Here is a 14,959-nt window from a genome sequence, read left to right on the forward strand (position 1 = left end):
TATACTCTAACTGTCTTTCTAGTGGTTATCTCAGAGATTACCACATGCATCTTTCATGTTTTGAAGTCTAAAGTAAATGAGAACTTTTTCCATTTCCTAATCAATGAAAGTGTTTTAGAACACTTTAACTTCATTTACTACCCTTCCCAATTATGTATTGTTGTGCATTGTAATATTTTAAATTCCACAAAATACTGTCATTATTTTATTTAGTCAGTATTCATTTAGAGTTACATATTTAGCCCGTTCATTATATTTCAATTTTTTGGTGCATATCCAAGCTGTATCTGCAATCCCTCTTTTCCTTCTACTTGAGGAAGTCTCTTCAATGTTCCCTGGTGACAAATTTTCTGATTCTGTTTGGCTAAAAATGTCTCTATTTTGCCTTCATTTCTGAAGGTTGTTATTTTTTTTTTTTTGCCAGATACAGAGTTCTATCTTGGCATTTACCCTGTTCCGAGCACTCTGAGGATATCATTTTGTTGTCTTTTGGCTTCCATTATTTATTCAAAGAAGCCAGCTATATCTTACTGTTACTCTTAAAGTTAATATATATTTTAATTTTTCTGGCTACTTTTAAGGTCTGTTTGTGGCTGTTTCTGTCTCTTTCTTTCTGTCCCTCCAACCTCCCCCTTTATTTTGATTTGCCTAAGTGTGGTTTTCTTTGTATTTGTTTTGCTTGGGAGTTTGTAGATATTCTTGGATCTGTGGCTTGATGTCATTGATCAGTTTTTTAAAGTTTTAAACTATTAGGTCTTTAAATATCTTTTCTTTCTCATATGTTCTCGCCTTCCTTTCTGGGACTCCAGTTACATGAATTTTGGATCTTTTCTTCATGTTTCATAATATTTTCACACTCTTTTCTGTATTTCCCATTCTTGTGTCTTTTTGGGCTTCAGTGTATTTTCTTCTTTCCTATCTTCTGGGTCATTGGTTCTTTCGTCAGCTGTATCTAACCTATTGTTAAACTCATCCATCAATTTCTTAATTTCTGTTTTTAAAATTGTATTTTTCAATTCTCTGTTTTCCATGTTTTTAGTGTTGTTTGCTAAAATTCTTCATTTTAAAAAATCCTTTTAACACAGTAAATTATTTTAAAACTGTTTTCTGGGATTTCCTGGTTTTGCAGTGGTTAAGAATCTGCCTGCCAATGCAGGGGACACAGGTTCGAGCCCTGGTCTGGAAAGATCCCACGTGCTGTGGAGCAACTAAGGTCCGTGCACCACAACTACGGAGCCTGAGCTCTAGAGCCTGTGAGCCACAACTACTGAGCCCGCGTGCCTAGAGCCTGTGCTCTACAACAAGAGAAGCCACCACAATGAGAAGCTTGCGCACCACAAAGAGTAGGCCCCGCTTGCCACAACTAGAGAAAGCCCACGTGCAGCAACAAAGACCCAGCACAGCCAATAAATAAATAAAGTTATTAAATCTGGTCAAAAGTATGGATCATTAAAAAAAATAAAAAACTTTTCTGCTAACACCATTATCTGAATCTATTATGGGTCTATTTCTGGTGCCATTTTAAAGTCTTAGTTTTCAGTCAGATCTTGATGGGTTGTTTTATTTTAGACATTTCATATGAAAAATGATAGGATAATTTGAATTTTGGAGTCTTCTTGCTGATAAGATTTACTTTTGCTAAAACCTTTTGGGAAGATTTTACTGGCATGCAGCTAGGCTAATGATACTAGGTAGCCCAGATTCCCTCAGTATAGTCAGATTGAGAAGATTTGAAGCTGTACTTCTTTCCTTTTGTGGCCTGGTCTATTTCTGGTTTACCTTTTACCTAGGGTATAGTCCTTTAGATTCCCTCCAGCTTCCCAGTGTGTTTGCTGGAGCTATTCCTCCTAGCCAGGCTCTGAATTGAATTTTCGTGTCCCCACCCAAAGAAGTGTGGAAAGCTCTGCTTAGCTTCTCAGCCTCTCAACTAGTGTTTTAAGAATCTATGAATGATTCTAGGGGAAAACGAGTCTAAAGTCTGGCCCCACCTGTTACTTCTAGGTCCCAGCCCTGCAAATTCTCACTGTCTTGAAAGTTCTTCAGTTGTTTTAAACAGATTACTTTTTTTTTTTTTTGGCGGTACGTGGGCCTCTCACTGCTGTGGCCTCTCCCGTTGTGGAGCACAGGCTCCAGACGCGCAGGCTCAGCGGTCATGGCTCACGGGCCCAGCTGCTCCGCGGCATGTGGGATCTTCCTGGACCGGGGCACGAACCTGCGTCCCTTGCATCGGCAGGTGGACTCTTAACCACTGCGCCACCAGGGAAGCCCAAACAGATTACTTTTTGCTTTGCTTTTCTAGTGGTTCTCAGGGAAAGACAGGTTTGAAGCCACCTACTCCACCATTGTCTAAAGCAAAATGCTCAGATATGTTCAGAATTTTTCAGATTATACAAGTGCATATACCTTATAGGAGTTAACATATTATCTCTGTGGTGAAATGTGTGAATATTTACGTTGCCTGCTACTGTGCAAGTTTTCATAATGGGAATTGGATGTGCTGTGATCTATTATAGAACATGATTTGGAGTAAGCCAACTTCTATTGTTTATATTGCAGTCTGTTGAGAAAACAGAAACACTCCACAGCACAGCTGCTTGTTTAATTGATTCCTACCAGTGACTAGCCATCTTTCAGTTCCTCTCATGCTTCCTGCTCATTCTTGTCATAGGGTTTTTGCACATGCTATTCTGTCTGCCTAGTAAGTATATGTGCATACTCAGGTTTGAGTATGAAGCAGTTCTCAGTGAAGCCTGCCCTGACCATGAATTTAGGTCAGATAAAAGAACTTTTGTACAAACTCATTTATATGATGGTTTGACTAATGTCTGTTTTCCCCTACTAGACTCTGGACTGTGAGATCAGAAATTATGCCTTTTTTCCTTGACCATTTTATCATATGTACCTAGTTCAGTGTTTGGAAGTACCTGTTTTGCAAGTAGGTGATCACTGAATAGGTTATCAGTTGTTAATAGTTGAGCAATTAATATTTGTATAAATAAAGAAATAACAGAATGATAAGAGAAGATATGTAAGAAATGCTGTGCTGATGATAATGATGGTTGTGATAAGAATTGGAAACTCACTGCTTTTGAGCAAAAGCCAGATTTATTTAAACACTGGATTTGCATAGTACAGTTGAAGTTTTATAGAGTTACATGTACAATATTAAAAATACTTCAAAAAATTCCCTTGAGAAATTGTTATTGTGTTATAACATTTGTCTCCCATCCCCCATCCCTCTGTAAATATTTTATTATGTAAATTTTGAAAGCACTGGGTTTTTGACACAACTGTCATTCAGAGCATGACAAGTTATATCATTGCAGTCATTCTACTGTAGAGATAAATGGAATAAAAAATCATTGTTTTTGAAAGATTCACAGTCTCAAAGGGAAATAATCTTGGAATTTATACAGATGTACCCACAAAATAAGGTGCTATGATTTATTCTACCAAGGGGAATTGGTCTTGGCTTCATCAGGGTGGTGACATTCAAAGTGAATCTTGGCTGATAAGGAGGAGATAATTAAATGGCCAAAGGAATAGTGTTTCATTTAGGTGCATATTATTATGAAAGTATATAATGTCTTTGTGGATTGACAAATAGTAATTTTGCTAGTGGCTAGGGCAGTTTGCAAGAAGAATTTGTAAAGGCAGATTGGGGCTACCCAGATTATTAGTTCATCCTTTGACATGGAGGCTATCAAAAGCTTTTAAGGATATTCCATAATGTTTTAGAGTAGAAATTCTAGAGATTCCCTGAGTTCATATTACAAGCTCTGCCTCTTACTAGCTGTGTGACCTTGGACACATTACTTAACAGCTCTCTGCCTTAATATCCTTATTTATGAAATGGAGATGATAATTATAACTCAGAAGATTGAAGTTACGATTGAATGAGTTAAGGCATATTAGGTACTTAGAAAAGTACCTGGCACATAGAAAGATCTCAGTAAGTGTTGCTCTTGTTTTGCTGTTATTATATTCATTGAGGAAAAACTCAAAGGTTATATATAATTGCACTCTTTTAGCCAGAACTAGAGGCATGAAAAGTTTCAGGAGATATTTTAAGGGTAAAATTAACAAGACTTCAACTTGTTTACTAATTTTACGTAATGAAAAATTTCAGTTAATAATGCAGTCTGTGTGCACTATAAAGGCAGGTTTGAAATTTGTATAATAACATTTTCATGAGTTGCAAACTTATAGAACTTAAATTTTCTAATTTGTGTTTTCTTTTATATCTTATAGAAAATTTCAGCTGTAGCCCTTGAACTAGAAGCTGAAATAATAGAAGCTGTGTACCATGCATTAGGGTATTGAAGAAAATTAATTTTTGAATTAAATATTTGGAATATAAGGAAGGAAAGGTGACTGAAAATGGGGCGGAAGAAAATACAAATCACACGCATAATGGATGAAAGGAACCGACAGGTAAATGAAAATTTTAATTATCTATTTAATTGGTGTAAATTTTTTTAAAAAGGAGTGTAGGATAGAATGGTTGATTTTTTTAAAAAAATTGATTTGAAGTCTAAATATTTTTATTTTCAGACTACATTAAAACATTTAGCAATCAAAAGCTTTTGACTCTTCATCATGTGCTTTAAAGAAACTTTTTTTCTTATTATAGAAATCAGTTTTGTTAACTATAGAAAACATAAATAAGCAGAATAGGAGAAGTAAAATCACTGCAATTCCACTACTACCATCCATTGTGTAGGTTTATCATAATATATTTAGTCTTCTGTACACTTGATTATGTTTGTTAGTTTTCCATATATTGATGATTATTTTAAATTACCACCTCTGTTGTCATAATTAGGTACTACCTAAGTTAACTGTGGTTATCAGTGAATGTGTTCTGGTCAGTTAGATTTTCTGATTCACCAACAAATAATGAGAATTTTTTTACAACTCTTATTATTATAAATATTTCTAAGTCATTTATGTATATATCTCAGCTTTAATTGATAAAATATTATTGAACTTAATTTTCACTACAATGTCAGTAAACCCTTATAAATTCAGGGTAGTTATAATGATACTGGTATATGAAGTCCAGAAGTTGTAAGAGTTTAAAGCAGGGGGTGGCAAACTATGTTCCATGGGCTGGCTGCCTATTTTTTATTTTTATATATAAATAAAGCATTATTAGGACATTGCCACGCACATTTGTTTACATATTGTATTTGGCTGCTTTCACACTAAAACCACAGAGTTGAGTAGTTGCCCCAGAGACTGTATGGCCCATAGACCTAAAATCTTTACTCCCTGGCCCTTTAAGAAAAAGTTTGCCAATCCCTTCATTTAAAGGAAGGAACGAAAAATAATATCATAGACTATTGTAAAGGAACTACTACTGAAAGCATATGCAGAAGGGAGGGATACTATCTCCAGAAAGGTTGCATATCAGAAGTTTCAAGAACAGCTGGTTTTTGGAAACTTACCAGGAATAGAACAGTACTGAAGATGTGTACTGTAAAGTCTGAGTAGTAGTAGTTCATCCAGTAATACAGATATAATTGGAGACAAAACTCAACTGAGCAGCTGGTAAAGAAGTTAGTGGAAGTGATTAGGGTTGCTGATAGACCAAACTGAAGAGGTCCCCTTGTTTCAGCTCATGAAGATTCCTTAGCTAAAGTGTTAAGGCTCACACAGTATGATTCGTTACGAAGGTTGATAAAATAGTGAAGACTGATAAAATAATCATACCATCATTCCAAAGGAATGATTCTAGCAAGATTGCAAGTAAATTTCCCTTCACAAGTCTGAGGATTGTGACATGTAGAGGGGGCATGGGGACCTGTTTCATGACCATGTGCAGCATAAATGTAAAATAGGATTTATTGGGGAATAACGTACAAGCAGAGGAGCACCTAAGATCCCTTCAGCTCTCGGTATCCCATACAGAGTCATGTTTAAATTGAGCATAGATAGACTAGAACTACTAGTGGAAAGGACTCCACATGTTTAGAGGGAAAGGACAACTAGGAATATGTAAGTGACTGTGTAATGGGAACTTTTTAAGTTAAGGAAATGACCTGGTTAAAAAAATGGGCCTGCCACTATATCTCAGCAACTAGAAATAGCCTATTCCTGTGTTGAATTTACCTGCTAAGTCAGCTTGCCAAGCTGCCAAATGGGACAAGGGTATCTGAATTTCTCCTCAGATGATTTTGGCAAAAAAAAGTGCAGAAAAGATAAAAAAGAGGTAGTTGGGTAGTTTATTTTTAAGGTTAGATTAGGAACAATTTGTCATAAACTAAAAGGGTATCTTAATTTTACTGATTTTGGAATTTGTGGATTCTGAGTTAAAAGTTTCATTATTCTTGCATTAAAGAGAAAAAATCATTCCCATGCAGAAGAGATGTCATTTATTTCATCCACATTTGAATACCTACTTTATCTGAGATACTGCTAGGCACTGGGAACTCATTAAATACATTTAAGTGTATTGCAAATAGAAGTAAGCTTAGGTAATAGGAGTGTTTATGGAAGAAACCACCAACCTCTGATGGTGGGGTAGTTCAGGGAGCAGTTACTGAAGGAGGTAATACCAAATAGAGTTTTGAATTACTAGAGTTTTTGAGCTAGTAAGTTAAATAACACACTTAAAGTCATTGGAACATCACATGTTCTTTTGTGCAACATTATGTTTGTGAAATTCATCATTGTTGTTGCATGGAGATGTATTTTATACATATTCATTGATGTATAATATTCCATTGTGTGACTAGAACACAGTGTATATATTTATTCTCTTGTAAATAGGCTTTTGGATTTTAGATCTGCTATTCATTTGGAATTTGTTTTTGTGTGTGGTTTGAGGTGTAGGGGTCAAAATTTGATATTTTTCAGATGGATTTTCAGTTGACCCAGTGCAATTTATTGCAAAAACCATACCAAGAAAGCAGAAAAGAACACATGCTCTTCATAAAAAACTCAACAACAGGCATAATTAATCTATGATGCTAGATGTTAGGTTAATGATCTTCCTTGGGACAAGGTGATAATGACTTGGAGACAGGACAAAAGAGTGTTTCTGGGTGGTGCACCGGTGTATACTAGATTTAAGGCCATATTCTTTTCTTTGAAAATTCACTGAGCCACACACTCAGGATTTGTGAGCTTTCCTTTATGTTATGCTTTAGTACAAAGTTTACATTTTAAAAAGAACTAGACCAAGAAGGAAAAACACACAGTTTCATCAGAAGCTTCTAAGTGGAAGTGAAGTCTTTCATCCCTCTAAAGTTTTGGCATCTTCAGTCCTTTTTGCTTCAGCAGCTTTCTCATGTCTTAGAACAGGTATTTGGTGTATTTCACTCTTTTTGTAGTTGATCTCAGTGGGTTCTTTGGTCTTCCATCAGTCACTCCATTTTACTTAGAGACAGACATCCTCTTATACTTTAAATAAAAAATGAAATAGACTTAAATTATTTTAAGGCAGAATACAGAGAACAAACAGTACCTCAAACACTGTTACTTTCATTATCCAGAAGTAGTGTATGTCAATTCCAACATATTTGCTGCAGATATCTTTCCTTGTAAAAGAAAAAAATTTAAAATTTACTGTCCTCTATAATTTTTCCTAGTCTCATTCCTCTTTGCTTCCCCAAAGTAACCCCCATCATGGATTTAATTTGTATTTTCTTTATTACTTAAGCACATATTACTGAATATTGTTTCAACATGGTTTAAAAATTTTACATAATAGCATTATTATCTGCACATGCTTTTTCACTAAATGTAGTGTTTTGGAGAGTTGTCTGTGTAATTCATTTAGTACAACTAGTTCGTAGGAAAGAATATGCCTCAATTCATTTATCAGTACTTCTATCAAAGAACATTTAGGTTGTTTCCAGTTTTTTAGAAATTTTGCTGCGTATGTTATGTTAGAAATGATGCTAAAGCTACATCTGTGGACATGTCTCTGTGATAAATATCTAGAGGAGTTGCTGGGTTGAGTATGTCTGTCATAGCTTTACTGTGTGGTTTTCAAGTTGCTCTCCAAAGTGGTTGTACCAGATACACTACAGTAATTTATGAAAAATTCTTTTTCCTATACACTTTGCCTTTCTCCTTCCTTTCTCTCTCACTTTATTTTTTCATTTTTTTAAATATATTTTTTTGGTCCAATGAAGGTGAAATGTTACCTGTTTTTGTGATTTGCCCATTTTTTGCTGGATTGTTGATTTTTTTCTTAAAAGTTATTTATATATTTTAGATATTAATTATGTATGTACTTAATCTGTTTCAGATACTTTCAGTCTTTACCAAAACACTTTATAAACACTTTAATGATAGAACTTATTACAGTGTTTTATAGTAGTTTATATTGCCTTTACCAATAGATTGTGAACACTTTAAAATGTGTTAAGACTTGCTTAATTTCCTAAATCATGATCAAGTTTTGGTAAATGTTCCAAGTGGACTTGAGATAAATGTGTATTCTTTTAATTGTTGGATGCAGGATTCTACATATGTCTATTCAGTCTTATTTTGTGTTCACATTATCTGTATTCTTTGTGGTTTTTTTTATGTATTTGGTTTTGGCTCATTGAGACCTGTCAGTAATTGCACTTACCACAATGATGGATTTGTCAATTTCTCTCTGTATTTTATTAGCTTAATACATATTGTTTTATATATTTGGGGAATATTTCATTAGGCTCATACATATTTAGAATTGTTATATCTTCTTGGTGAATTTTTTAATACATATTGACTTTTTCTGTCCTCAGGAAGGCATGTCTGTCTTAAATCTACTTAAATCTACTGTCTCACATTAATATAGCTACATCTTTCTTTTGGCTAGTATTTTCTTGATAGGTCTAGTTCTCTACATTTACATTCAACCTATGTCTTTATGCTTTAGGTATATCTTTTGTAAATAGTATATGGCTGGATTTTGTTTTTTATCTAGTCTGATAATATATCTTGACTCTCCATTTTACGTGGATCTTATTCTTTGTCATCCTTTGTATATATATTTGGACTGGTTTATACCATCTTAGTTGATTATTTCAATTTACTGTGAGAACCTGATAAATAGAGGTCCTGGAGGTAAAACTCACAAAAGTGTAGGTATGCCCTCCCAAGACTGGGTCCCCCTAGAGTTCTTAAGTTTTATACTTGTCCACAGTGATCCTCCAGCAACTCATCAATTACAGTTAAGATTTTCCTACCCCTGTACTGGTTCCTCTGGAGGTTTCTGCTCATGGCTCTGGTAATTTATGATTTGTAGTATCTGCCTGTCTGTCTCCAGTTTGGGAGGTAGAAGTTGCCCTGGGACCTCAACTCTCTGAGGGATCTAAGAAGAGTTGTTGATTTTTCAGTTTGTTCAGCTTTTTACTTGTTGTTAGGACAGAGTGGTGACTTCCATGAGTGTTAAGTGCTGGAGCAGAAACTCAAAGTCTCTCCTGGACTTTTAAATTCAACAATGAAATAAAGTATGTCTAAATATATATGATGTGAAAATCTTTACAGGTACTTGGGATTTAAAACATAGAAGGTCTTTTAGAGATGGTACAGTTCAACCTTCTTGAATTCAGAGAATTATATTAGTCCCAGATTTTACCCCAAATCAGGAAAGCTGGTTAGGTTAAAACCAAATGTGTCTCAGTTTATAGAGGCACTGAATTTTGTAGTCTAGCCCTTTAGTCCTATTCTTTTTCTTTATAGTTATTACAGTACTGGAGTAAAACAACAATTTAAAAATAAAATTTATGGGACTTCCCTGGTGGTCCAGTGGTTAAGAATCCGTCTTCTAATGTAGGGCACGCGGGTTTGATCCCTGGTCGGGGAACTAAGATCCCACCTGCTGCAGGGCAACTAAGCCTGCACGCTCTAGAGCGTGCATGCTACAACTAGAGAGCCGGCGTGCCACAACTAAGACCCGATGCAGCCAAATAAATAAACATTAAAAAAATTTTTTTAATAAAGATAAAATTTATGTTTATTTTGCCTGATACTGAAATAGCTTTATTAATACTGATATTTTTAAAATTTCATAATATTTAAAATAAAATGAAATTAAATGTTTAATATGTTTCAAGTAAAAAAATTTTTAAGCCTGTTGCAAAACAAAGATTCAAATTTATAGGAGGAATTCTTAGTAATTAAAGGAATGGTGGCTGCATTAATCCTGACTCTTCCAACATAATTTCTTCAAAAATAGATACAGAAAAACAAGAACAAATAAAACCTACAATCTTGGCACAACTAGAAGGCAAAGCATATCTAAATTTTACATTACCTCCAAGTAGAAAATTATTACCAAGTCACAGTGTGCTGTTTCTTGAACTTCTACTGTAAGTCTTTGAGGTGAGCAAGCATACATCAGGAAAAAGTATGTGGGAAAGGAGAAGAGGAAACCTTGTAGCTATCTTAAGATTGATTTGAAATCACTACCAAAAAGAGGAATTCTACCCTAAGTCCAAAAATTCTGAAAAATACTATTTGTAGGTCAGAAGAGACCACAGGTAAAGAAAGAACTTAAATGTATGTAGTGTTCAAGGAAGTATTATATATAGTCTTGAAAAGGTAACTATTTGAGGGAGAAGAGGGTAAAAAGGAAGGCAGAGGTACTCTTTGGAGAATGCTAGTTGAATGGAAATGAATATGTGGATATATACAAATGGATATATGTATATATCCTTCAAGACAAAAGAATATGCAAATATATATAAATATATATATATATATATATTTATTTATCAAAGGGCACAAAGGTCTTCTCCCCACTGCCAGTACCCCCCCCTCAAAGCCTTCCATTAAAGGGACCATACTTAACTCCTTTAGAAGGAGAGGTGATCTTGAACTAAGAATATTTTAAACCACTCCCCACTGTTTGTTCTTTCCATAGAAATACAGTGATGCAAGCAGTATTCTCCTATATATACTATTATAAAGAAGAAAACAAAATGATATTTACTACTATTTGGGTGATAAGATTGTTCCCCCAACAATGAAAAAATGGGAAAAAATTGCTATATGACTTTCCAACCTGCAATAAATTTCCTTAAACAAGTATTTAGGAATGTTACAGACAAAAAAATCATGATTCAGAATTTTGAAATACTAAGAATGGAAGTGGATTTTTTTTTTTAAAGCATGGATGAAACAGAAAGTGATTGAACTCCAGAAAAAAAAAGATAAAGTCATATCAAAACAAAGACTAAATTACAAAGTGACCAAGGAATAATAGATTCAAATGAAACCTTAATAGTGATTGAAGGAAGGCAGGGAAACAACTAAATGAATGAAAATGAGATAAGTAATTTCAAAGGGTTTGAGAGAAGTGGTTGAAAAGGTAGATAGATAAAGAAGATCGAACTTATGTATAATTGCAGTCCCTGAAGAAGAAAAACAAAACCATAGAACTAATATTTAAACTATAATTAAAGTTTTCATAAATAAGAGAGAAAGTAAGATGCCAAGGATTAGGTGGACCTGCAGAGATCAACTCTGATACATATCCTACTGAAACTATTGGATTTTAAGATAAAAAAAAATCAGGGCTTCTAGGTATAAAACAACAACAAATTTATAAGTGCAGAGAATTAGACTGGCATCGAATTTTGCAAAATCGAGATAATAAAGCACAAGGCAACAGGAGAGCAGCATTTTCAAAAAATGCAGGGAAAAAAGTCTGAAGCAAAGATTTCATTTGCAGTCAAGCTGTATTCAAATACAAAGATTATAAAAGCAAGTTTTAAACATACTAGAGCTCAGGGAATTCTGTACTTATGAGCTGTTAGTGTACAATCTAGTAGAGGATAAGCTTCATACAACTGAGAGATGTCTGAGGAAATAAACAAAAAAATACATGATCAACATTTAATATACTTAACTATAGATTTTAGCCTAAAGCAACAGTGGGGGCAGGGGTGGAAGAATAATGTGTTATATATTATTTATTATATGTTACTTTATTGTGATAAAATAGAAATAAGGCAACTGAGACATGGTAAGAAAGGAGAGGGAAAGAGGAAAGTAGAATAAGCACACTGGTTATTGTTTAGGCAATAGGTGGGAGTTAAAGAATATCATTAAGATTTGACACATCAAATAGTGAAAGATTAAACATGAAAACAGGAGACCAAGGGCATTTTTAAAAGCTGTAACTACAAAGGTAACCACTAGAACAAAAATGCTAATCTTTGTTAAATTTTTTTAAAATAAAGGAGCAAAGAAAACACCTCATTTAGAGAGAGGGGAAAAAAAAGGAAATATACATAATATGTATAAGCATTAAATATTTATTAAAGTATTAAAATGACAGTGAAATCTCTAAGCATTATCAGTCATATCAATAAATGTGAATGGGACTGTTTATTAAAAGAAAAAACATTTCCAGTTTAGTTCACAAGCTCCAAATATAGGCAAAAAGAGACACACCTAAAATGGAATAATCAGAAAGACTGAAAGTAAAGGTATGGGAAAAGGTATACCAGACAAATGAAAACAATGAGAAAACAGGTTATAATCCTGATATTAGATGATGTAGGATTGTAGACAGAAAAGCATTAAATGGGGCAAAGAAAGATACTTTTTAGTGCTGAAAGCTGTAATTCACCTTGAAGATGTAAGAATTAGGAATAATGATATACTAAATACTACCTTTATCAAGCAGAAACTGAAAGAGATACAAAGAAACATAAATGGAAGCAAACTAGTAATAAGATACTTAAACATAGTAGTCTTAGTATGAAATAGATCAAATGGACAAAAAATAACTGATGATCTAAACCGGATCTAAACAGCATAATCAATAAAATTGACTTTAAGTGGTATGTTGAACACTACACTTAGAAAATAGAGTATATAAGGGTACAAAGAGCATTCACCAAAATTGATCATATATTACCTAACCAAAGAAACACCAGTAAATTCAATAAAGGAGAATATTACAAACATACGCCGATTACCATGTAGTAAAACCAGAAATTAATTTTGTTTAATGGTTTTTCTGAAAGCTAATTCTACATAAGAATTTCTTTTTTGAAAAGTTTGATGCCAGTTTAACAACTTCTGGGTAAAAAGGGAAATATATAACTAAAATAACATAATTTCTAAAAATAAGAAAATAGTACACATCCATATTTATGGAATATATTTAATGTAGGAATCAGAAGAAAATTCATAGCCCTAAATACTGTTATTAATGAAAGTATAGTAAGGCTGTGAAGAAGTAGGCAGTCCTGTGCATTGCAGATGGGAATACAGATTGGTATAGCAATTTGAGGGGACGGTATTTGACGATATCTTACCAAAATTATGTATGCATTTATCTCTTGACCCAGTCCTTCAGAGTATCGATAAGAGAACTGTCTTTTGTTTCTAGATGGTAGGTTTGTTTTTCATAGTGTGGCTTAGCAATTTGAAAACTACTTAAAGTGTAATCTAAGAATGAGCAAATAAGTAAGTGTATTGTGGATAATGGGAGCTGGGTTTCTTACTGTCAGAGAAGGGAGTTAGAGCTATGGAAAGGGAGAAGCCTGTGGTAAACCCTATGACGTAGAATTGGAATTGGAAGTACCATGGATTTTAATATATTTTGATAAAAATAGAAACAGATATTGAAGTGTGTTTGTGTATGTGTGTACGTATACATATTTACTAGTTCTGTCTGTTGAGAGGGCCCAGAAACAGTGACACCCGAGTAACTTAGCCTCCATATCTTAGTTTCTAAATACAGTTCTCTACCAAAGGAATCAGAGCTTCCTGGTGAAATGGCTGATTCTAGGACTGGGGCAGGGAAAGAACAGGAAGAGCCTGGAACATTTGACTGTGCCAGGAAGTTCAAAGAATACTGGGAGCATGTCAAATGGACACAGGAAGCCGACATAGAGGATCTCTCACTGCTGAAATAAAAGACAATTTGAACATCAGAATGAGTAAAGATACGAATGAATTATAACCCATAGAATAAAATAAGAATCCATGAGTTGTTGCTGACATAAATGAATGAATGAATGAAGGGAAAGGAAAACTCTCACAGTAAAATGCCAGTTAGTAAATGTAGATAGAAAATGTAATGGAATTAGAAAATTCCCATTTGACAACCATCATGGTAATAATTTTTCAGGCAGTATTCATCAGTGGATGCAAAAATCAGTTTGTTAAAGTTTGATGAGAAAACAGAATATTTTCATAGAGATCTTCACAATATACTTACTAATTATAGGGGGAAAATAGTAGCTTTGCTGGGGGGGAAAAACTGGCAGACACTACCTTAATCAAGCTAACAATACTATCTAGGGGGTAAATAGATATGTGGATTTTCATGGGATGTATTGAGGACACATTGCTTCTAAACTATTCCTGTCCAAAATGTACAATCTGAATATAATCAGAAAGAAACAAGACAAAGCCAAATTGAGATACATACCACAATGTAAATGACCTGTATTCTGCAAAAGTGCCAAGGTCCTGAAAAACAAAGACTGAGAAAGTGTTTCAAATTAAACAGCATGCAGTTAAATGCACCATATGATCCTGGATTGGATTCTGTGCTAGAAGGAGAAAAAAAAGCAAACCATTTTTTTTCCCCTATGAAGGAAATTAGTGGGAAAATTGAGAAATTTGAATAAGGTTTATATATTATATAATAGTGCTGTATCTCCATGTTGGTTTTTTATTTTGATAATTATATTTGTCCTTGTTTTTAAGACAGTATTTAGGGGCAAAGGGACCTTATAACCAGCTTAGTCCAGAGGGTTCAGAGAAAAACTTACGTGTGTTTAGAGAATGAAAATGTGGTAAAATGTTAACAGGTAATTTGGTAGAAGGATATTTGAAAGTTTTGTACTACTTTTTTTTTAAACACCTTTATTAGAGTTTGCTTTACAATGGTGTGTTAGTTACTGCTTTATAACAAAGTGAATCAGCTCTACATATACATGTATCCCCATATCTCCTCCCTTGTACTACTTTTTGAAACTTCTCTGTATGT

General features: G+C 34.0%; 1 protein-coding gene across 12 annotated transcripts in view; it reads left to right on the forward strand.

The window, feature by feature from the left end:
• MEF2A (myocyte enhancer factor 2A) overlaps positions 1-14,959 on the forward strand; it is a 174,604-nt gene that overhangs the window by 77,846 nt on the left and 81,799 nt on the right. For all 12 annotated transcript variants that reach the window (XM_027083218.1, XM_027083220.1, XM_027083213.1 and 9 more), the window contains one exon: positions 4,252-4,434. In XM_027083218.1, the coding sequence (XP_026939019.1) occupies positions 4,381-4,434 (54 nt within the window). In that variant the 5' untranslated portion in view covers positions 4,252-4,380. The remainder of the gene's footprint in view (positions 1-4,251; positions 4,435-14,959) is intronic.

This window comes from Aethalodelphis obliquidens, unplaced genomic scaffold (assembly GCF_003676395.1).
Source record: "Aethalodelphis obliquidens isolate GAN/ISIS:26980383/991018 unplaced genomic scaffold, ASM367639v1 scaffold49, whole genome shotgun sequence".
NCBI lineage: Eukaryota > Metazoa > Chordata > Mammalia > Artiodactyla > Delphinidae > Aethalodelphis > Aethalodelphis obliquidens.